Here is a 23,762-nt window from a genome sequence, read left to right as displayed (position 1 = left end):
CTCCCCACCCCAGATCCCAGCCGCTGACACCACCCTTTGCACTCCCGAGCAAGAGGTCGACAGTTTCACACCCAAGCTCTGGAGCAAGCTGCCCAGAGGAGTGATGGAAACTCCCCCTTCAGAGAGTTTCAAAACCCCTTGGGGTAAAACCTTGAGTGATTCCGTCTGGCTTAGAAGCCATCCTGGCCCGTGGCGGGAGGTTGGACATGGTGATTTCCAGGGACACCTTCAATGACAAACTTCCTCTGACCACTCCCAGCATCCCCATGTTAACCTGGTGCTTTCTGCATGATGACCCAAGCCTGTGTTAGCCTGGGTCCCCAAAGGGAAATATGAGGTCACTAGCTGTATGTCATGTAGCCAAACATCCAGATCCTAACCCTGCAGCATTCCTGCATACCACAAAGAGAGCTCCAGGCCCTTGGCACCACTCCTGTCCCTCTATGCCTTTGTGACCTTAGAAAAATCCTCCAAGTATTGTTTGTGAAGGCAGCACCATACATAATATCATTTTTTTTGTAGGAGGTGAGTGCAGTGAAGCTTTTGCTAATCAGAAAAATACAAATTTGAGGGAGCTGGTAAAGAAATATCTGCTTTAGCTTGGCCCAAATTGAAAAATGTCAGTTGCATTTTTGACATTAAAAACCTATTCAAAGTAGGCTAGAAACACACATCACAGGTGCAGCAGCTTTCTCCTGTTTGTTTTCCCAAATACTACACAGCTTCTTAAAAATAAGTATTCAGTGGGGAGCCTCCTTAGATTAAGCTAATGAGGTGGGTGTTGTATCTGTGGGATAGCACGTGTGGGACGCAGCTGCAGGTTGTGTAAACAGCTCTATGGAAGAGGTATGAGAGCCTACCTGTGCTCTTCTATCAAATGCATAGAGCCTGGGTTGTCATGAGTGGCACAGGGTGTCTCTAGCTGTGCTTGAGGATCCAGACTCTCCTGCCATTCACAGCACATGGCCACGAGTGCCACGGCCTCTGGGGCTGCTGCTAAATTGTTCCCAGGTTTGCTTGGTTGACCTCGGCAGTGGTGGTTGCCCTGACCTCATACCAGTTCATTCCCCTCTGCTGTCAACCCTCAGTGCACAGGTAAGGAGTTTGCAAGGCAGAGCATAAACTTTCCTCCAGGTCCTTAAAAGACATATTGAGACCAGATTCCTTGCACCTGCAGAAAGGGGAGGATGGTTTCCCTCGGGAGAAAGAAAGCAGATGTTTTCTGCACATAATGCCACTCAGCCCGGCCTTAACTCTAATTTAGGCAGGACCTGTCGCAGCTCACTATCAGAGCTGGCTTTTCCACACCACATTAAAAGCACCGTGTTCAACAGCTTCCCAGCCGTACTCGCTCAAGGAAATGTCCACAAGATGGGGCCCCTCTCCTTGATTGTCACCATGAAGACTTTTAGGGGGTTTGTCTCTAAGTGGAATAATCAACACTCTAAACAGTTCCTGTCAAATCCTGCAGTAAATGCACACCACTAGCGGGGGGAACCGGGTTTCTTAGTAAGTGGGAAGCTGCAGCAAGCAAAGCTGCTGAATGTTGTCTCCGTGCAGCAAGGCAGTGTAGCCTGCTGCATTATGATAAAATGTAGAATGTCACCTCCTCCTTAGGACTCTCTAGCTATTCAGAGGGAGCCCTGGTTGTGATACAATGTTGTCACACCCTACATTTTGTTTGCACTGCTGAATGTTTATCGATTGATCTCCTGTACATGGCAAAATCAGATTGCCTTGGGACGTCATTAAAACTTGATAAGCCAATGAGTTGGAAGAAGCATGATTTGAATTGCACCCTGAGGGTATTCTGTTTATGCTTGCTCATCATGAGTCAGATTTTGTTTTTTAAAAAACAAATATAAGTAGAGGTGTACTGAGCTGTATAAGAGCATTTTACCCATGACAAACAGTATTAGTTCCAGAATGCTGCGTTAATCTCTGTAATTCTCTGTTATTTAAACTTCATTGGCTAAATAGTGCAAAGTCACATTAAAATTACTCAGCAAACTAAAGCACAATTGGAAGGGGATGGACTTTAGACAACTCAAATATATATCACAGAAGAAGTAGCATTCAAAGATTAACAACTAGTAAATCTGAACTTCTGCTATCCAAGCATCACCAGCAATCAGTAAAGGTAGGAGAAGCCTCTGCTATAGTGTGGACTGTTATGGAGACCATTTTTTCCAGTTTCATATCTGTTGCTCCTGTCACCTGAAGATCAGAGCTCGCTGGATGAGAAGACAGGAGTTACGACCTTGATGACATCCCATAAGGAAGCAGGAAAAAAGCTGCTGAGGTGTTTCTGAGCAATGGAAAGAATAAATAGAGGGGTGAAGGAGAAGGCACAGAAGTGTTTCAAACTGAAACTGTTGTGAGTCTTGTTACCTCTTTCTGTGTTGATGCTGTAGCCCCAGGCTCACCGCTGTGGGTGGGACAAGGGCACAGATGCTGTTGTGCTAGGGCCACAATATTAGAAGTTCACAGATCAGACTCTTTGCTTAAACTGAGTCTTACCAAAATTGTTTTACTATTTGGTTTTATTTTATAGAAGAGGCTTATGTGGTAGCCTAAATCTTGAAACTGGGAAAGGTAAATCAAGGCAATGGAAATGCCAGATCTGGTCTGTAAATATGCAGTGTGGGGGCTTGATTAAATGTGACAAAGCATCTAAAACTGTGAGACTGTAACATTTAGTGAGTAATTTTTTGAAAAAAGGCAAGCCATGCAGCTCTTTAAAGTCATGATGAAAATCATTTTTCAGAAAGCTATGAAAGAAAAGTCAAAAGAGATGGTAATGCAGCTGAGTTCTGAAGTGGAGAACAAACCTGAGTAGTTGATATGTAAAAATTTTTCATGTGTCCCAGCCTCAGACGAAGTTTCATGAATGCAAGTGCGAAGAACTGATCTAAACTGCAAATACAGTCAGATTCCTAAACTAGCAATCTTCTGCTCATTAAATTTGTGGTTATTGAATTACATATAGGTGAAAATTAGAATTCAATTAATAAACAACTTTTAAAATCCTGAGTTCCTGCAATTTTTATTTAATCTATTTCAGCTGTACTAGATCAATTCTGCAGGGTGTGGGAGGAAAAGAAGTGTTTTGTTCATGGTCTGCTCAACATCTCCATTAATCTCTTTGGTGAACTGTCCTTACATACTAGTGAAAATCTGCATCCTTGACAGGTTAATTAGTATTTTTCACCACCATCACTCTGTTAAAAGGTTATGCTGTGAATTTTGACCTGTTTTTAAGGATAGCCTCAGCAGTGCAAGACAATTTACCCCTTTCTGTGAATAATTAATAAACATTCTTCAAGTCATTGGTTTTTTTAAAAGAACTTACTGATGCAGTGTGTTGTTGATGTTTAATAAACCTTGGCAATGCTGCTGCTTTGTTTATACACAGCTTGTGTTTTAACATGTATTTTTAAACAGATTTATTTTAAAGAAACAAGTCTTTTACTTAAATAGAAATCAATTATTGTCAGCTTACTGCTCAGATGAACTGCTCATAAAGAAAGACAGTTGGCAAGCACAATCGTATGAGAGTTGTTCTAAGTCAAGCCAGTTATACAGAGTGCATTTGAAGTCTCATGCCTTTACTTTGCATGGGATTCAGAAAAGGTACTTTGGCTTCATTGTAATGCTAGCAAAGCTGCAGTCAAGTCTGGGAGGTTGAACTCCAGCTGCATCTTTTGGAGGTTGGGTGGTGATTGATTTCAAAAGGCCAACTTTGTTCACAGAAGGTACTGTTGAGAGGTAACCTTAGAGAGAGACAGTTCTCAGTGCTGGGAACACCTCTGCGTATCACCCCAAAACGTGCTGTCCTGTGAAAAGAGCATAACTGCTATAAAGAGGCAGGATTTTGAGTAATTTGTTGCTCACTGTAATTTCCTGTTTTGTTTTTAATACCATTTACTGTGATACACACATTTGTAGCAGAGACATTGAAGAAGGGAGGGAGTACTGGAAGTGCATTAAAGGTCTGTTTGAATTAGTTAGAAAATCTAGAAGGGGTTAAATGGTTAAGATATACTCCTAACAAAAAACAGTAAAGCATTAAAGAGTGCATTCATTTTTTATTGCCAGCATGCTGCATTTCACTTTAGCAAGGGGACCAGCCAGACCAAGGAATGTCATTCCAGTACATGTACTTACTTGGGAAGAAAAACTTGTTCTTTTTAGTAAGCTAACAGTGCCATTTTGACTGGTTAAGAGTGGCTGCAGAGCTATTAGTAGGTTAAACAGTTTCTCAAACTGGGGTGGAAAAAAGGCTATATTATGACCACCTAGTGCTTGGTGGGGAGGAGGAGTAGGAGGTACCAAAAGTTAGTCGAGTTTAAAAAAGATCCTAAAGTGGCCTATCCCCAGGTCAAAGGAATAGGAAATTAAACTGAGCTTGAGGGATCCTTCTGAGGAGACCTCTTTGGTCATAAATGCTTCAGAAACCTCTCGAGTTGAGAAATAAAGTAGCTTCTAATTTGTCCCTTAAACTGCTTACCTCTAGAGAAGTTACATATCTGTGATCTAGTGTATGTCTGTATTCCTCTGACCATTCTCAGTTCAGATTACATAGAGAGTAGCTCAGAGAAAACCCTCTGCTGATTTGCCATCTTCTAGCTGATTTATTAGAACTTTTAGAGATGTCAATTAATGATGGGCCCCTTGGTAAAGGGCTGTAGGCAGCAGGGGATACAAGGGCATCAGCAAAGTACAGGTATGCAGCAGCCTTGGATTCCCCATAGAGGAAGGGAAGGGGGACATGCACGATGAAAACTTGGAGAGGTCTCACAGGAGTAACAGCAGGAGCTACCAGGTGCCAGCCTGTGAGGAAGAGCTGTAAGAACAGATGAGAGGAGTAGTCATGAAGCACAGTGTGTGGGGATATCACATGGAAATGTAGTTATCACATGCTGGATTGCTCCAGGCACCAAGCCAGGAATGGTGGACTGACATAAACCCTTCTGGCCTCACTGCACTCCTGGGTTCTGCTGACTGACCTGGATTTCATGAATATTTATGGCACCAGACAGGACTAGGTGTCAAGAGCCGCCTGTTTACAATAAACACCTGGAGCTTTCACTTCTAACCTTGCAGTACCAAATGTCTGAAGGAACTGTGGGGACTGCATGAAAATGACTCATGATCACAGTTGTTACTTGTCCTGGTTTTGTTAAAAAACAAGTTTCTCTTTCAGTGAATTTTTTCCTGTCAGCTAAAGCCTTCATATTAACTGCATTTTCCTGGAGAACCAGACACATGTTTTGGTAAAACCTAGCAATGGAATGCAAACTTATTGATAAGCATGGATGGACATCTCGCGAGAGGGGTGACGAGGAACAACTGACCAACTGTGTATAACATTCCATTCACATGAATACTTCATATAAAATGGGAGATCACGAGGATCTCGTCCCTTTTTCCCTTCTGCTTATGGCCGACATTAGGAGAGGACCTTGCTAGTCGTCCCTGCGAACTGAGGCCTAGTGAGAGACTGAATCCAGCTCTGGTTGGCTGTGGAGTCTAATCCAGGACTTTGGGTGCCGGCTCTGCAGTTGCTGAGACTTTCAAGATTGGTTTTGTATATTTTGTATTATTTTCTCTATTCTTATTAGTAGCATTAGTAAAACATCTTTAATTTTTCCAACTCTCTTCTCTCTGTCCTTCTTTTTCTCTCCCGATCGCCTGTCCTGAGTGGAAGGGGGGAGAGGGAGGGGCAAAAGGGGGAAGTGGGGGGGAAGAAGGGGTTAACAATACATCTGCCAGGGTTTTATTGTCATCCCGCAATCTTAACCCTCGACATTACTGTAAATAGATTATATTACTGTTTGTCCTTTCTGCTCTCTTGCAGATTCCTAGATGGCACATGAATCAAGGCCCTGCCCATGTGGTATTGGAAACAGGTTTGATTATGAGGCTGTGGGAAAGAAGTGCAAGTTGAGCACTTCAAGGCGTATGTTTGCAAACCACCTGCCAGCACAGACAAAGCTGTGGTTGTGATTCATGATATATTTGCATGGCAACTCCCAAACACCAGACACGTGGATACATGTAAGAAAGATCTTATTCTTCAAGAAATCCCACTTTTTATGATTTATGTTAGAACAGTTATTCCCCTACATGAGAGGAAACTATTACAAGGGTAGTTTGAGTTATATGTCTTCATAATAAAAAAACCACAAAGGAACATTGCTGTGAAATGTTGCAGATTACAGCATGCTTCCTCCATACTGTGCTGTTTACAGAAGAAACAATGGCACACATAGAACTCATAGAATATTGAAAACACAATGCTGTAAAAAGTGATTCTGCTAAATTTCCTAACAATGTGCAATGGCTTTAAAAAATAGTGTATTCTGAAACATTCTGCTCTTAGAAGCCTTTTAAAATAAGCAGCCATTAAGGCTAAATTATATAATAGCATTTTTAAAAAGTTATCAGCAGAAATATGAATGAATGTCATATATTTTGACTATGATATTGAATATGAACATTAAATATGTGCATAGGAATGACTCATATACACACATGGGGTGTTGAATACAATCTCTTCCCCCCTTCAAATCTTTCACACTTATTTTCCGTGCCATAGAGCAGTTATATTCCAAAATGCAGCAACATTTTGCAATAACTGTATATGCTGCAAGGTACTCCATTTGCAGTATACATTGCAAATATCCATATAGGGTTGGGACTGGTCTACAGATCAAAAAAGCAAACTTTCACCTAATTCCGTAGTGTTCTAGGTTTGATATATGGTGCCTTTAATGCCCTCAGGCTATGGAGTGGGAGGGAAGTCAGATGCCAGCAGGCAATTGCCATGTGGCTGAGATCTGACTGTGGAGCTGAAAGGAGGTCTGTGTCTCTGTCAGATCAAAATACTAACTTTGTGAGGATTATGGTTTTCTGATGTTCTGGAACAATTAATTGGTCTACAGTCTGCTCCTTAGTACTGTATTTTCTGAGGACTTGACATCCCCTATTCTGCTCCATGATTGGAAGTATGGTGTTCTTGTGACTGAATGCAATAATTCTCAACACGAGATTGGACACACACCTTTCATGCTGTGCAGGGTATGGGCAAATCACTAGTATGGCAGGGTGCTTCCTTATTACAGTAAGAATCTGCTCAGTGTCTGATGAATTGGTATTTCTCCACACTTCCTGTAATTTTGCCTTGTGCTTCATTCCATGTCACACTTCTTTTTGTAACACCTTCTTTCCCTCCACCCGTAGTGCTAATAAATCAGTGGTGAAGGGAAGAAGGTTGAGGTTTCCATTGCTCTAGGCAGGAGGAGAGCTGAGAGTTTTCAGGCAGCTGTGTCTGAATGAAGAGGGTCTGTCTGTGTCTTCCCTGATTGCTTCAAGATGCTTCTGCACTGGAGCACCAATATTTTTTGAGAGGAAAATAGCAGGATTTTTTTCTTAGTGCAGTATGAGATGAGGAGCTGTAAGACCTGTGTTTCAGAGACCACATGAAGACTGCTGGCTTGTAGCATCTAATCAGGCTAGCGTGAGTGGGGAAAAACCTGTTCTTCTGCATGGGCTTGGGAAGGTTCCTTGTCAAAGCAGTATGTAACCTTTTTAATGGGTACTTAACCAAAGGCAGTGCAATTTTGCCCGTATTTTTCCAAACACAAGCATGTTGTAATGTCAGTGTTTTTTCACAGAAAAAATCAAACACAGTAAAAAAACCCCAAAACTTGCAACATACTTTGATCTGCTTTAAGCCAAACTGATCAAGTCATATCACCATGATCACTGAGATACACACTGTGTGTCTGAGAAGGGAGAGATCAAAGGCATTTAATAAGTGAAAGAGGAAAGCAGATTGCCAGGGAACCCATTGCTGCCCTGTGGGCTGGTCTTGGGAGAACACACAGCAGCATCTAGGGATCACCTCGTGATGGCAGCTTCCTGAGTCTCTGCTTGTTTCCTTCTGCTTGAGGAGACTGTATTATCTTCTAGTGACTGCACCATCACAATTCTGCTGCTGGTTGTGCAACACATTTCAGCTGAGGTCACCCCAAGCCAAGGTTTGCACACCCTCTTTAGTGCTGAGTGGACTCTTACTGTGCTTCCCTTTTTCTAGTCACCAAATTATGTCTCTTCCCTTTCTTCCCACATGTGATACCTTCACTTGTTCTTTTCTGACTTCAGTCCACCAGGTGTTTGTATGTTTGTTTGTTTGTTTTTTCTGTCTCATAAGTAAGTCTCATGACGTGTTCTGTAGAAAATAACTGTTTTACATAATTGTCTTTGTTTAAATGGAATGCATTAATGGTGGATTTATGTTAAACAGTATTATGTTGTATGCAAAATCTAAAATGGTTGTAATCAGGACCTAGTTTGGTCATCTTTTACAAGAGAGTGTATTGTTTTGCTGTGTATAACTTAAAAATAAATACTCAAAGCAGGTAAAATAATAGGGATAAAAAAAATTTATATTTTCTAGATTTGTATCACAAATTGTATTATATGGTTTAGTAATTGAAAATAGCCTGTATGGAAACCTATAAATATTTTCTAATGCTTGTAGGCATTTCTGTGGAATAGTTAACAATGATACTTAACAATATTACTTTCTCAGGAAAAAAGAAATCAAAACAAAATTACACCTGCATAGGAACCTTCCATGTTATGAATTACAAAAAAAAAATTCAGTGTTTGATTAATTAATTTTTTTTTCATTTGTCTGTGTGTGTGTGTCTGGGTGTGCAGAGGCATCTGCCCAGACTTCTTTGCAGGAAGAGAAACTTGGAAGTCTTTTGATGACTGCTCCAAGTTTGATAATTGCCTGAAAACTCAAGATGCCAGGAAAATAAACAAGTAAGACGTCAGGGAGCTGGATATGACATTGCCTGCTGCTGTCAGATATTGATTCCTGCCTCCACCTTTTTATTTTCTTTGAGTTTGGATGCAGTTAATCTATCAGTGAAGGGGGACTTTTAAAATGACTCCTTAGAAGTGGATGCAATCGGTGACCTTTTTATTTTGCCTTGAACAGAGTTCAAGGACAACTCTTTCAGTAGTGGCTTAGTGTTTTGTCGTCTGATGTTGATACCATAGACTGCTAATTCCTTCCTCTGCCTCAAAAAGCATGGTTTAAAAATGACTGGTGACACAAGCAGTGAGAAAGCATAATTCACATATTGAGTCTCAATGAGTGCAACAGACTGATGCTTTAAGATGTTCTATGGAAAGAAGAAAAGAGTTTTTGATAGCGCCATAGTAACTTGCTCAGCATGGTGTAAGTGGCCCCGGGTAGCTGATGGCCGGGTCTTTTGTCAGGGCGCAGTGAGGGCTGGTGGCTCCCTGGGGGGCAGAGTGCTGGGAGCCAAGAGAAGTGCCAGGGCTCCATCCCAGGGTCCTCCACAAAGATGGGCAGGGCAGAGACCTGGGTGTCAGCCAGGGCCAATGGAGGCAGGTCTGAGCTCAAGCTGGGAATGAGGCAGTTGGGATCAGAGGCAGGTCCAGACACATTAACCAGTACCAGACATAGTCCAGTGATCTCCAGGCAGGTCTGTAGTGATGTGGCAGGGCCAAAGCCAGGCCAGGAGGTTGGTCTGTGGTTCCATGATCTGGACAAAGGTACAGATCTACAGCTGTGACAGAGCAGGAGCTGTAGGGCAAGCAAGGCTGAGTGGCAGAGCCTCAGCTTAAAAGCAGCTCACACAGGAGACGGGTTGTCAGGCTTGTTGAGGCTGCCCCACAACACTGTATTTGATGAGAAGGTTATGGGAGATGTAACTGAATCATTCTCAGAGACCTCCTGTCTCTGAGGTTTCACTTGTCATATAGGCTGTTCAGATTAGCAGCCCCTAATATTTGCCTGAACTAATGAATTATTTAAAGTATGTGAAAGAAAATGTAGTAGCAACATGATATGGGGACCCTTATATGCATCTCTGCATTTTCTTTTCATATTTTCAAGTACTGGTATTACCGTACCTGCTAAATTTCCATTTGTTTGTATGTTTCAAAGAAGCTGATGTTGTCCTGAAATATCTAAAGGAACGGTGTGGTGTAAAGAAATTAGGGGTCGTTGGTTTTTGCTGGGGTGGTGTTGCTGTACGTCACCTGATGATGACTTACTCAGAACTGAAGCCTGGTGTATCTCTCTATGGTAGGTAAATACAAGGATGTAATATAAGCAGGTACATATGCATATCTATATTGTGTAGCTTAGGTACCTGATATAGCATTATTTCTTCAAATCAGGTTGTCAACTGATAAGGAGAGATATTTTGCCTTGGAATACATCAAAGCTGTGCCAGGGGAGGTCTAGACTGGGCATTAAGAAGCACTTCTTTGCTGAGAGGGTGGTCAAACACTGGAACAGGCTTCCTAGGGATGTGGTTGATACTCCAAGCCTGTCAGTGTTTAAGAGGTATTTGGACGCTGCCCTTCACAACATGATTTAACTTGGTCAGCCCTGAATAGATGAAGAAGTTGGACTAGATGATTGTTGTAGGTCGCTTCCAACTGAAATATTCTATTCTATTCTATTCTATTCTATTCTATTCTATTCTATTCTATTCTATTCTATTCATTCTTCAGCGAAGTAGGAAGGCTATTATGCAAAGAAGATGGTGGTGAGGATATTTATTTCTAGTTTCAGAATAGACCACAGCAGCCATGTCTTTTTTTTCAGATCTGGACAGACACACATGTTGTCCTTTGGACACCTTCTCCAACTTATTAATAGCTCCCTTTTCCTGTTCAGTACTGCTTTGCATGCTGCAGAGCTAGAACTTCACCTGGGAGCAGACTGTGTTATTTTTGATCTAGCTGCTCTCTAAAGTTAGATTGTGGTTATTTTAACACCAGCTTTCTATTTACACTCTGCTCAAGAAGCTGGGATAGCTAAAGCTGTCCTTTGCTAACGTTCTCAGAATGTAAATTTTGGTCTACTTACTAAAGCATTGACTTTCCCAGTCAGTTAAAAAGAACTCAAGCTCATATGCACAAAAACATCTTTCAAATCTTATTTATTCAGATATTTGATGTATCTTAATAAACTGGCTTAAATAGAGTTTTAATCTAGGACAGTGTTCTAGGAGCCATGGTTACAGTAGGTTGAAAGTAAAGCTGGTATTTATGGTTGCATATTGCCTGAGACATTAAAGCTTTTCACTGCAGAAGCAGAGTGCTCTATTTGAATCTGAATTTCACCTTAAGAGTCAGCTGGAGAGTTTTTTGTTTCTTTAATGTTTTCTAGGACTAATCAATGATTCTGATGATATATCCAATCTTCTGAACCCTACATTTTTCATTTTTGCTGAAAAAGATGACTTCATTCCCCTGCATCAAGTGTGCTGATAACCTCCATGTTCCTTCATTTCTTCATATTTAAATTTCCATCCTGAATTTGGAGTAAAACCCCAGCCTCATAGTAGGGCTTGAAGTTCAACAAATAAGCAGAAAAGACATAGAAGACATAGAAGGGCAAATGTAACCTAGGCAAAGAATGAAAACTAGATTTAAAAAATTTTAGTCTATTTCTTTTGTAAACAGCATGACTAGTAAGCCAGGTAACAAAGTTCTATGAAAATCCCATTGCTATTTGGGAGTACTCTCATCTGGGAGCTACTATTTGCTGTATTAATTTGGTTTTTATCGATCCTAGGAACCCACGAATGGTGTAGGATATGCCAAATCGCATCCATAGATGTCTGTTAGAAGCTTTTTTTTCAGTTGTAGTGTATTTAGCATTGTTACGCATTTCACAGGCAGAAAATACTTTTGTTATGTCTGAATTGGTACAGATTGTTGGCCCTGCCTTTATATTCTAACAATTTTTCTAGACACTTACTGTAAAGGTGTCTTTTCTTATGGTTTTTGCTTTTCGGTTTGCCTATATGGAGCTTCATTATTAGTGCTTAGCCTGAATGATAAATTAGGGAGTTGAATTATGAATAAGAAGAGGACTGGCATCATGGAATATAGCTATATTAATATAGCTACTACTGTGGTCTATATTACAGGCCACCCTGTTGAAGCAGAAGCTAAAGAAAAACTGCAAAGTCAATTTTGAAGTTAAAATTTATCCTGGACAAACTCATGGTTTTGTACATCACAGAAGATTGTATCAATCCTCAAGATAAGCCTTACATTGAGGAAGGAAGAAAGGATATGATCAACTGGCTGAATAAATACATTTAATAGAAGAACAAGAAACTTTATTTGTAATACAATTGTACAATACATTGAAGTTTTTCGCTAACACATTTTAGAAAATTGGAGGGGAGAGTTTGTTGAAATAGAAATTAAGGGAAAAAAAGCAAACAGAATATTTTAGATATAGTTTTTCAGTAGATTCTAATTGGTACTTTCATATTACTTTCTTTTGAAGAAGCCTCAGATTGCACCTAACAGTGTCATGTTTTAATATGCTGTGAAATATACTCAGTTTCCTTGAGGTTTATCTTAAGGCTTGAAACAAGTTAGACTAATGGTACATTAATGTCTGTGTGTATTATGGCCCATGTTCATCTAAGTTCTAAACAAATCACGAGCCCAAAGTTTAAGGATGCAAAGACATTATTTGGTGAAGCACATTTTGAGAGACTATTTCTTTTTGATGTGTACCTTATTCTGTGAAACTCGATAGATGATCACCTGGTCAGTTTAGGAATTCAAAAGTACAATGCAATGTGCAAACCTGGCGTTTTAATGTATGACTTACAAACTAAAGTTACTGCTTAAAGAAGAAATGTTACGTGTTTTTGCATAATGTATGTTGTTACGTAGTTCTTCCATTGATCTTATGACACCTCAGCACCCAGTCTCGGATGACAACTGCCCGGAGATTTTCCCCTCTCAACCCACGTTCCGGCGGTTTGAGAGAGCCCTGTGCTCGATATGGCCACTGCCATGGTGTGTCACACAGCAGCTGAGGGACCGAGCTGCTGTGGGTTTGCCAGTCTGTTTCTGAACCCTCTGGCAGTGTTGGCCTCTGGTGCAGCCTGTGACAGTGACTGCCATGGGTTAATTACATTTCCTGGGGAGAAAGGCCTGTGTTCTGCAGTTTGAAAGCAACTGCCATGGATCTTCACTGGGGGCTGGTACTTCCAGAGAGAAATGAAGTTATGTCCCTTTTCACCTTCTCAGTGCTACTGAAAAGATTGCTATGTGATTTAATGGGAAGAAAATGCAATTTTGGAAAGGCTTAATATTACTAATGACAATCTCTCAAATTGGACTTGTATACTGAGAAATATACATTTTGATGTATCATTTAAAAATAGTCAGCAGTATATATTAGCCATCTCTCTCCTGATGGGATTCTAATTTCTTTTGCTTTTTCCCATCTGTGTTTTCCTTCTTTACATGCTGCTAATGGACCTTCATCTTTCCCATGGGGAGGTCTTCAGAGAATTCTGGCCTGCGACTGCTAATAAGTTGTCACTTTTCATGATACCATCTATATGTAAAGTATGAGTCCAGTTGTTATCTGGGTGATACAGCTCTCACAACACATTTTTTTCTGGGAGAAGAATGTCAAGGTCTGGAAGTTTCCTGTGCCTTGATTATGCCGGTGTAAAACTATGATGATTCCGCTTTCCTGGAGTTCCATTAGTATCAGAAGGTTAGCTGGTGTGCAAGAGGACGATCAGGTCATATATTTAGAGAACAGCAGTCATCTGAAATACTGAAATGGCATGTGTGCTGTAACACTAATACCATGACGAAGCAGAAAGGAAAACAAAACAAAACAAAAATAAACAAGTAAACTGAATGAGATCAGGAAAGTGTTAACTCATAAAATGTAATGAGTGTGTGCAAGGATCAGATTTCTACAAATAAGAGTTATGTAAGTTACTGCCTTTAACTTTGTATATCTCAGAGTCACAAAGTTCACTCTTTCTATAACTGTTATTTTTATTGCCAGTGTATGCAGGGTGTGTTATTGTGAGGAGTACTACTAAAGCTGAGTACCAACCTTCTTTTTAAGCTACACAAAATGGTATTAGGCATTGGAGGCCTTTTCACCTTAAGAAACAGGTTGATGTCGCTGAACAATTCATTTAGACAAAACTTTTTTTAAAGGGTGTTCCTAGTTCACATAGGGTGTAGTATCACTTTTCAACATGACATTGCCATTGTTATTACCACCTTACACCATCCATTGGTAAAAAACACATCTGAAGTCATCAGCGGGGTGAGGTACTGAAGTAGAGACATAATTTCAAAGCTCTACACAAGACAGAGTTTATAAATCGTAGGAAAAATATTTTTTCTTTCAGAATGAAAATAAAATGTGTAAAAAGCTAAGAGTTCTGTAGATTGCTGTACATACCATTGTAATAAATGTTTAATATATTGATACATTTTTATGATAACACAGGATATTTAATACATTTTTTTCCTTTTGTATTAAAGTGACCGCCTGATCCTTGTATCCCTCCCATTCTTTGATTTTCTTTTTACTGGACTATCAGGATTATCCTTTAAAGAGCTTTATTTAAGGATATTAGCAATCAGAACTCTATTTCCTCAGAGGCACATCTAAAAAGTAGTACTAAATGCACGTTAGACTTTTGTCTTGGGAAAGTGATCTTAAGATGTTGTCCTCATGTATAAGTTGTTTTCCTGTATTCTAAGTAACTTTGTCAATGCTATTTATTTACAATTCCTAAAATGAAGTCAAACAAATGAAAAAAATCTCTACCAAAGATTTCCAGAAAGAAGTCATAATATTAAAAACCCAGCCCTTTTGTTTTGATTTGGGCTTTGGCTTTTCCCACTCGCATACTTCAAATAGTATATTATACCACACAGGGAGTTTAAATACTCCACAGCTCCTTCAAAGAACAGTAGTAAAATTAATGCAAGAAAAACTGGCAGTTTGAAGCATTTCTAGAAAATTCCTAGGAAATTACAGCAATGCTTGCAGAACCTTATCTCCACTAGAGCTGCTTAACCACATTTCCACTCCCTTAGTCACAGGACTGTGGCTCTGGAAATTCTTCCTTATCCATAAGACTGTTCCCCATTACCTTAATATTAACATCGAATTTCATAAATTAAACAGATTTTAATTTAATTTTGTATTGATTCCCCCTTCCTTGCTGAACAAGTTGTTCAGCTTTTCTACTTGGAAGTCCAGACTTACTTCAGCACATTCACGATCTCTGTACGATACATACTGTTGGTTGCACTTTGGACTCTAATGCTGTGTTCCAATTTGGCTGTTGTCATTTTTTTGTAAGAGTCCACTCAGCACTAAAGGGAGTGTGCAAACCCTGGCTTGGGGTGATGTGGAGAGTTTTTGGCTGTGGTGCACCAGGACCATACGGAAATAAGCAGAAGCTGGTCTGCCCTTGACCCAGGCTGCAGGAGGGGCCGTCATCACTGTGGACAGTGCCCTGCAGCTAATCACCATCGTGGTCGGGGGGGGAAGAGTGACTGCAAGTGTAGCAAATCGTAGCCTGTGCTTGCCGCCTGGCCTTTGGGTATAGAGTATATAAGGGCTGGAAAAACGTGGTCTGGTGGACATTGATATTCAGTGTTGTTAAGAGTTCATTAAAGGGTATTGATGGTAAATTCATATTGAATTAGACTCATTACTCTCGCCGGCCCGCCCGTCGTACTCAAAGAGGTCCTGTCGGCAATTTTGCATTCTCCACGTCGTCTCACGACAGGGTGACCTCAGCTGAAATGTGTTGCGCAACCAGCAGCAGAATTGTGATGGTGCAGTCACTAGAAGATAATACAGTCTCCTCATGCAGAAGGAAACAAGCAGAGACCCAGGAAGCTGCCATCACGAGGTGACCCCCAGATGCTGCTGTGTGTTCTCCCAAGACCAGCCCACAGGGCAGCAATGGGTTCCCTGGCAATCTGCTTTCCTCTTTCACTTATTAAATGCCTTTGATCTCTCCCTTCTCAGACACACAGTGTGTATCTCAGTGATCATGGTGATATGACCTGATCAGTTTGGCTTAAAGCAGACCAAAGTATGTTGCAAGCATATTTTTTTTACTGTGTTTGATTATTTCTGTGAAAAAACACTGACATTACAACATGCTTGTGTTTGGAAAGTTACAGGCAACTACGGGTGGAGGGAAAGAAGGTGTTACAAAAAGAAGTGTGACATGGAATGAATCGCAAGGAAAAATTACAGGAAGTGTGGAGAAATACCAATTCATCAGACACTGAGTACTTGTGATTGAGCAGATTCTTACTGTAATAAGGAAGCACCCTGCCATACTAGTGATTTGCCCATACCCTGCACAGCATGAAAGGTGTATGTCCAATCTCGTGTTGAGAACTATTGCATTCAGTCACAAGAACACCATACTTCCAATCATGGAGCAGAATAGGGGATGTCAAGTCCTCAGAAAATACAGTACTAAGGAGCAGACTGTAGACCAATTAATTGTTCCAGAACATCAGAAAACCATAATCCTCACAAAGTTAGTATTTTGATCTGACAGAGACACAGACCTCCTTTCAGCTCCACAGTCAGATCTCAGCCACATGGCAATTGCCTGCTGGCATCTGACTTCCCTCCCACTCCATAGCCTGAGGGCATTAAAGGCACCATGTATCAAACCCACAACACTACAGAATTAGATGGAGGTTTGCTTTTTGGATCTGTAGGCTAGTCCCAACCCTATGTGAACTAGGAACGCCCTTTAAAAAAATGTTTTGTCTAAATTAATTGCTCAGCTAAGTCAACATGTTTCCTAAGCGGAAAAGAAAAGGCCTCCTATGCTTTATACCATTTTGTGTAGGTTAAAAAGAAGGTTGGTAATCAGCTATAGCAGTACTCCTCACAGTAGCACAGTCTGCCTACACTAGCAATAAAATCAACAATTTTAGAAAGAGTGAACTTTTAACTTTGTGATTCTGAGATATGCAAAGGTAAAGTCATTAACTCATATCTCTTATTTGTAGAAATCTGATCCTTGAACGCATCCTTTCAATTTTATGAGTCGGCACTTTTGGGATTTCATTCAGTGGTCATAATCTGCTCTGAGCTCTTGCAACTTGTCTCTGCTGTCTCACGCTCTTGCTGTGCTTCAGGTATGTGTGGTGGTTTGTTGGTTTGTTTGTTTGTTTGTTTGTTTGTTTGTTTGTTTTAATGGCTTTCCTCCTGAGAAATGTAAAACAAGTGCATTCTGAGGTCTGACTTGGCATGTTTGGGGGAATTTCATTTTACCTTCATGCTTTGTTAAAGAGTGCATGCTCATTCAAATGCCACCATGGTGCTACCTTTTCCCCCAATTGTTTGAGATGATCATTCAGAAAATTTTATTTTCCCTTCTGAGATGAGGAAAGAATCACAGAACACTTAGTATGAAATGCATTCTACAGCATATGTAGAAACACTGGTACATTTTGACTACACTATGAAGCTTGTAAGTCTATATGGCTTATGAACCTTAAAAGCCAATGCTACTGTTCACAGGCTTTTGTCTAGAGCTGATTTCCTCAGCTTCAGTATCTGCATCTTTAAATATTTCATGTTTTACATTTTACTTTACATTTTACCCAATAAAGTGAAATATTTGCAATTAAACCCTTCAAGGATGTACTGTTTGGCAAGGTAATTGTGTTTGTGTTTCTGGAGTTCTGAAATATATGTTTATTTAATATTCAAGTGCTGGCTTTTGTACTATTTTCTGATTTTAATCTAATCAAATGAAAACAGTTTCTGAATGGAAAATCAGATATCAGCTCTTTTCCATTATATATTTAAACTGTATTGTGTCTTATGTGTTCATCTAATAATTCATTTTATCCTGGTAGACTTATCTTAAACTTCTATGTGTTTGACTACAACATGTGAAAAAAAAAAAACCACTGGATAGATGGATAGATGGATAGACGTTGATTAATAATAATAGTAATAAAAATAATGTAGAGCATTAGTATCATGTAGTAGTATTAATAGCATGGAGGGTGTTGGTATCTTCTTCCAAGCAGCAAGTGATGGGACAAGAGGAAATGGCCTCGTGTTGTGACAGGGGAGGTTTAGATTGGATATTAGGAAAAAAATTCTTCACAGAAAGGGCTGTCAGGCATGGGAACAGGCTGCTCAAGGAATTGGTGGAGTCACCATTCCTGGAGGTGTTTAATAGGCATTTAGATGAGGTTCTTAGGGACATGGTTTAGTGCTGGAGTTAAGTTATAGTTAGACTCAATGATCTTGAGGGTGTCTTCCAACTGAAATGATTCTATGATTCTGTATGATGAAGAGTGAAAGAACTGGCTTCATCATTATTTAAATAATTTGTGGTGACTCCTAGCTAGTTGGTCACAGCTTTATTTTTACTCTATTTCTTACTGTAGGGCAGGGAAATCCTAGTTATGTACCACTGAAGAGTTCATAACAAGAAAGTCTAACAAGATTATTATTTATAAAAAATCACCCAGGGGGCTTATGGACTTCTTCATCTTAGTTCTAATAGTAATCAGCATATTCACAATATTACTGTAGTGATTCAAAAATTCAGCAGTCTATGATACCTCTGTATTTGGATCTTTTTCATGACGGTATGCTGGAATATTCTCAACTGAATGGTTTTTGCACTTTAGTCTCACACATGGCAAATGAATCGAGGCCCTGTCCATGTGATATTGGAGACAGGTTTGACTACGGAGGCCGTGGGCAGGAAGTGCAAGTTGAGCACATCAAGGCGTATGTTTGCAAACCACTTGCCAGCACGGAAAAAGCTGTGATTGTGATTCATGATATATTTGGATGGGAACTCCCAAACACCAGATACATAGTTGATATGCTGACAACTAATGGATACATGTAAGAAATTCTACTGTTTTCTAAGCGTATTTTTTATAAGAAAGATTGTTGAACCAATTATTTCACAGAGTTGTTTTATTATTTTATTTTAAATACATATATATAACCCATACAAGTGGGAATAATTTCATAGGCTTCACTTACAGATTTCTCTAAAGAGGTTCCTGTTTGTTAGAACAGTGTCAGAAGTTTAACAAAGTTGAGTAGTCCTACCGTAACACGACAATAGGCAAGTACAGAAGAAAAGAGGGGAGATATAGAAAAATCTTATCCTGTATTGTTCATTGGGTTATTGGAGTGCCTCCATAGCCCGAAGCAGCCTGCTTCCCCCCCCAATGTAGTTTCTGTTTAACTTTGCTGGTACGGTAAAAATTCCAGAAAAGATAAAAGTGATTCCTTGAAGGTACCGTGTACCAGTTCGTGCCAAAGAAAGACACATTTCTTCAAATATATGAAAAGCATACCAGGCATTCTCTTTACTGTGTTGCTGGGCCAGCATTCCTTCTGATGTCAATGCATGTACCACGTAAACTGTAGGCCTGTTTTTTTTTTTACCAGAAGGTAACCGCCAATATTTTTATTTGTGGTTAACAATTTGTTAAATGATGGATTTTAACAGGGCAAAATATATCTGGAAGTTGTGCTAAGTTTCCTTATTAGACACAGAAAAAGAATAAGGGTGGCTTGTACAGTGCTTTGATGTAGATTGAGTTCTGTGCATATTCAACAGAATAAATTTTTTGTATAGTGCAGATGGACTTCCCTTTAATCCATTCTCAGTATGATTTAATAGGCATAAAATATTTTTGGTTTTCTTGCAGTTCTCCTCCTTCAGTGCCTCTCAGTGTGATTCACAGTAATCACGTGGTGAGTCCTTTTCTGCATCCGTGATGCTGAAAGGAATAGCTGCAGCTAAAATCTTGTACTGAGCCCAACCCAGTTTCCCCTCAGTGAAATGCTTGTGAGCCCAGCGCATCCCTTCAGCTTTCACAGAATATTATCCTTCAAGGTGCTGCCCCTGTATATAAAAGAAATGTCCCCTGTTTTTAAAAGAAAATATTAAACCATGGTTTCTGCTTAAATAAGAAATGCCATGTGGTTTTGCATAATATATGTTGTTACATAATATTTCCATTGATCACATGACACAAATCTCTGCATTGCAACAACTCAGGGTTGCATCTGCCTTCAGCACCCAGTCTCAGTCGGCAGCTGCCTTGTGAGTTTCCCTCTCACCCCATGTCCTAGTGGCTCTGGGGAGCCCTGAGCTGGATGTGGCTTCTGGCACGTTGTGTCATACGGCAGCTGATGGACTGAGCTGCTGTGGATTTGCCAGTCTGTTTCTGAACCTGCTGGCAGTTTTGGCCTCCAGTGCAGCCTGTGACAGTGGCTGCCATGGGTTAATTACATTTCCTGGGGAGAAAGGCTTGTGTTCTGTAGTTTGAAAGCAACTGCCATGGATCTTCACTGAGAGCTGGTACTTCCAGAGAGAAAAGAAGGTATGTCCCTTTTCACGTTCTCAGTGCTACTGAAAAGATTGCTACATGATTTAATGGGAAGGAACTGTAATTTAGGAAAGGGTTAATATTATTAATGACAATCTCTCAAATTGGACTTGTATCCTATCAGAGAAATACACATTGTGATGTATCATTTAAAAATAGTCAGCAGTATATATTAGCCATCTCTCTCCTGATGGGATTCTAATTTCTTTTGCTTTTTCCCATCTGTGTTTTCCTTCTTTACATGCTGCTAATGGACCTTCATCTTTCCCATGGGGAGGTCTTCAGAGAATTCTGGCCTGCGACTGCTAATAAGTTGTCACTTTTCATGATACCATCTATATGTAAAGTATGAATCCAGTTGTTATCTGGGTGATACAGCTCTCACAACACGTCTTTTCTGGGAGAAGAATGTCAAGGTCTGGAAGTTTCCTGTACCTTGATTACCCCAGTGTGAAACCTGGATGACTCCGCTTTCCTGGAGTTCCATTAGTATCAGAAGGTTAGCTGGTGTGCAAGAGGATGATCAGGTCATATATTTAGAGAACAGCAGTCATCTGAAATACTGAAAAAGCATGTGTGCTGTGACTCCAACACCATAACTAAGCAAAAAGGAAAACAAAATTTAAAGTACAAATTTACTACTGTTCTTTGAAGGAGCTGTGGAGTATCTAAGCTCCCTGTGTGGTATAATTTATTCTTTGTAGTACGCGAGTGAGAAAAGCCAAGAACCCATTTTGAACACCATGATTTCATACTGGAATTCTTTGGTACACTTACTTTTCATTTGTTTGACTTCATTTTAGGAATTGTAAATAAATAGCATTGACAAAGTTACTTACAATACAGGGAAACAGCTTATACATCAGGATAAAATCTTAAGGTAGCCTTCCCAACACAAAAGTGTGGTAGAACTAATGTAGATTTAGTGCTAATTTTTAGATGTGCCTCTGAGGAAACAGTGAAATAGAGTTTTGATTGCTAATATCCTTAAAAAAATGCTATTCAAAGGATAATCCTAATAATCCAATAAAAAGGAAATCAGAAGAATGGGAGGGATACAATAATCAGGCAGTCACTTGAATCCAAAGTTCTGTCTTGCGTAGATCTTTGAAATTGTGTCTCTACTTCAGTACCTCACCCCGCTGATGACTTCAGATGTGTTTTTTACCAATGGATGAATAGTCTAAGGAAATAATAGTAATGCCAATGTAATGTTGAAAAGCAATACTACACCCTAGTACTAGGAACGCCCTTTTTAAAAAAAAAAAAAAAATCTTTTGTCTAAATGTTCATGTTCATGTTAACCTGCATGAACATGTTTCTTAAGGTGAAAAGAAAAGACCTCCTATGCTTAATACCATTTTGTGTAACTTAAAAAGAATGCTGGTACTCAGCTATAGCAGTACTTCTCACAGTAGCACACCCCGCTGACACTGGCAATAAAAATAACAGTTACAGAAAGAGTGAACTTTTAACTTTGTGACTCTGAGATATGCAAAGTTAAAGGCAGTAACTTGCGTAACTCTTATCTGTAGAAACCTGATCCTTGCACGCACTCATTACATTTCGTGAGTCGGCACTTTTGGGATCTCATTCAGGGGTAACAATCTGTGCTGAGCTCTTGCAACTTGTCTCTGCTGTCTCACACTCTTGCTGTGCTACAGGTATGTGTGGTGGGTGGTGTTTTTTCGTTGTTGTCTGGTTTGTTTTGGTTTTTTTTGTTTGACTTTTTGTTTGTTTTTAAACAAGTGTGTGCTGAGATCCGACTGGTGTTTTTGGGGGACTTTCGTTTTACCTTCATGCTTTCTTAAAGAGTGCATGCTCATTCAAATGCCACCAGGGTTCTACCCTTTTCCCAAATTGTTTGAGATGATAGCTCAGAATTCTTTCATTTTCCCTTTGAGGTGAGGAAGACCTCTCAGGAGGAGGACTCAGGAGAATCTGTTGAAAGTGAAAGAGCCACAGAACACTTAGTATGAAACACGTTCTACAGCAAATGTAGAAACACTGTCACATTTTGACTACATTAAAAGCTTGCGAGTCTATATGGCTATAAAACACTCAAGCCAATGCTACTGTTCACAGGCTTGTGTCTGGAGATCATTTAATCAGCTGCTGTATCTGCATCTTTAAATATTTCATGTTTTACATTTTACTTTACATTTTATCAGATAATGTGAAATGTTTGCATGAAAAACTTCAAGGATATACTGACTGGTAAGGGCATTGTGTTTGTGTTTCTGGAGTTATGAAATATATATTTATTTAATATTCAAGTGCTGGCTTTTGTTCTATTTTCTGTGTTTCGTCTAATCAAAAGAAAACAGTTTCTGAATGTAAAATCAGTTATCAGCTCTTTATCACTATATATTTATTATGTTTTTTGTCTTATATGTTGATCTAATAATTCATTTTTTCCTGGTAGACTTGTTTCAAATTACAAGTCCTATATGTTTGACTACAACATGTGAAAAAAAAACAACCAACAAACCAAACCAAAAAGTAACCAAAACCAAAACAAAAAACCCACACACACATAAAAAACCCAAACAAACTCATATGGGTAGGTATGGCTTATTAAAAAAAAAACACAAACCACAACATAGAGGATTAGTGTTATATAAATGTGTTCCTGAAGTTAATATTGCTTCAAAATAAGATACAGCTTGTCTTGAATTGGTCTGTGAAAATGAAATCTCACAGGAGGTTCGACACTAGCCCTGCTAACGCTGCTGGGATATGCTGAATTTTACAGTCCAGAACATCTTGGTCCCTGGAAGTCTGTGCAAATCCCCTGGCTGCAGGCTTGTTTGCTTGTTTGTTTTCCTAAAGGTGTCCCTTTAGTGCCACAGCTATTGAAATCTCACTAGTTCAGGGGCTGTTCAGTAACCTGCTTTTCCCCGTTTCTCTCTGTGAGAGCATTTGACATAGTCAAGATTGAATGTCCTTATTTCTATACTAATGAAGGTTTCTTAGATAGTGCAAGCAATTTATCTGCAGAGAGTTTACAAAAAGATTTATCTAAATTCTCTCCACATTCTTTAATAATTTGGAGATGCTCTACGCATATTCAAATAAGTTACTTGGATCATTCTGCAGCAATAGGAAGTCAGTTCACCCAGTTAGTTAACCTGCGGCCTGTGGCATAAAATTTTTAACTTGAGATCGAGGAGCTACATGTATCTGTGTTAGATTCAGCCGGTATTTTTTGACCTCTGTGATTTACTTGTTTATTTTCATTTAAATAATAGTTTGTAAAACATTAACTGTACCATACTGTTAGCTTGTTCATAAAACATTTAACTCAAAAAATTTTTCCTTATGCTCAGATTTTCTTTTTCCTATCTTGGAGTTCAGATGCTTTCCTTATTAAATATTAAATAAATATAATTTTCTACTCTGGCTTTCACTGTTGTATTTTTCTTGGCACCTTCCTTAAGTATCCTCCTTCAAAAGTCTGTAACATCTGAGGGTAAAAC

At 39.6% G+C, this 23,762-nt stretch overlaps 1 protein-coding gene across 1 annotated transcript; it reads left to right on the top strand.

Moving 5' to 3' along the window:
• Positions 1 to 5,868: 5,868 nt before the first annotated feature.
• Positions 5,869 to 12,174, top strand: LOC308037323 (carboxymethylenebutenolidase homolog; the record flags this gene model as incomplete). Its single annotated transcript, XM_080339041.1, is given in 8 exon segments — positions 5,869 to 5,919; positions 5,925 to 6,048; positions 6,051 to 6,060; positions 8,731 to 8,838; positions 9,993 to 10,135; positions 11,231 to 11,322; positions 11,997 to 12,094; positions 12,096 to 12,174. Coding segments are annotated over 8 exon segments (705 nt in total).
• Positions 12,175 to 23,762: the final 11,588 nt, after the last annotated feature.

This window comes from Nesoenas mayeri (genome assembly GCF_963082525.1).
Source record: "Nesoenas mayeri genome assembly, chromosome: 2".
Lineage (NCBI taxonomy): Eukaryota > Metazoa > Chordata > Aves > Columbiformes > Columbidae > Nesoenas > Nesoenas mayeri.
The sequence above is the reverse complement of the archived record's forward strand: the minus strand, read 5'-3'. Positions and strand labels throughout refer to the sequence as shown.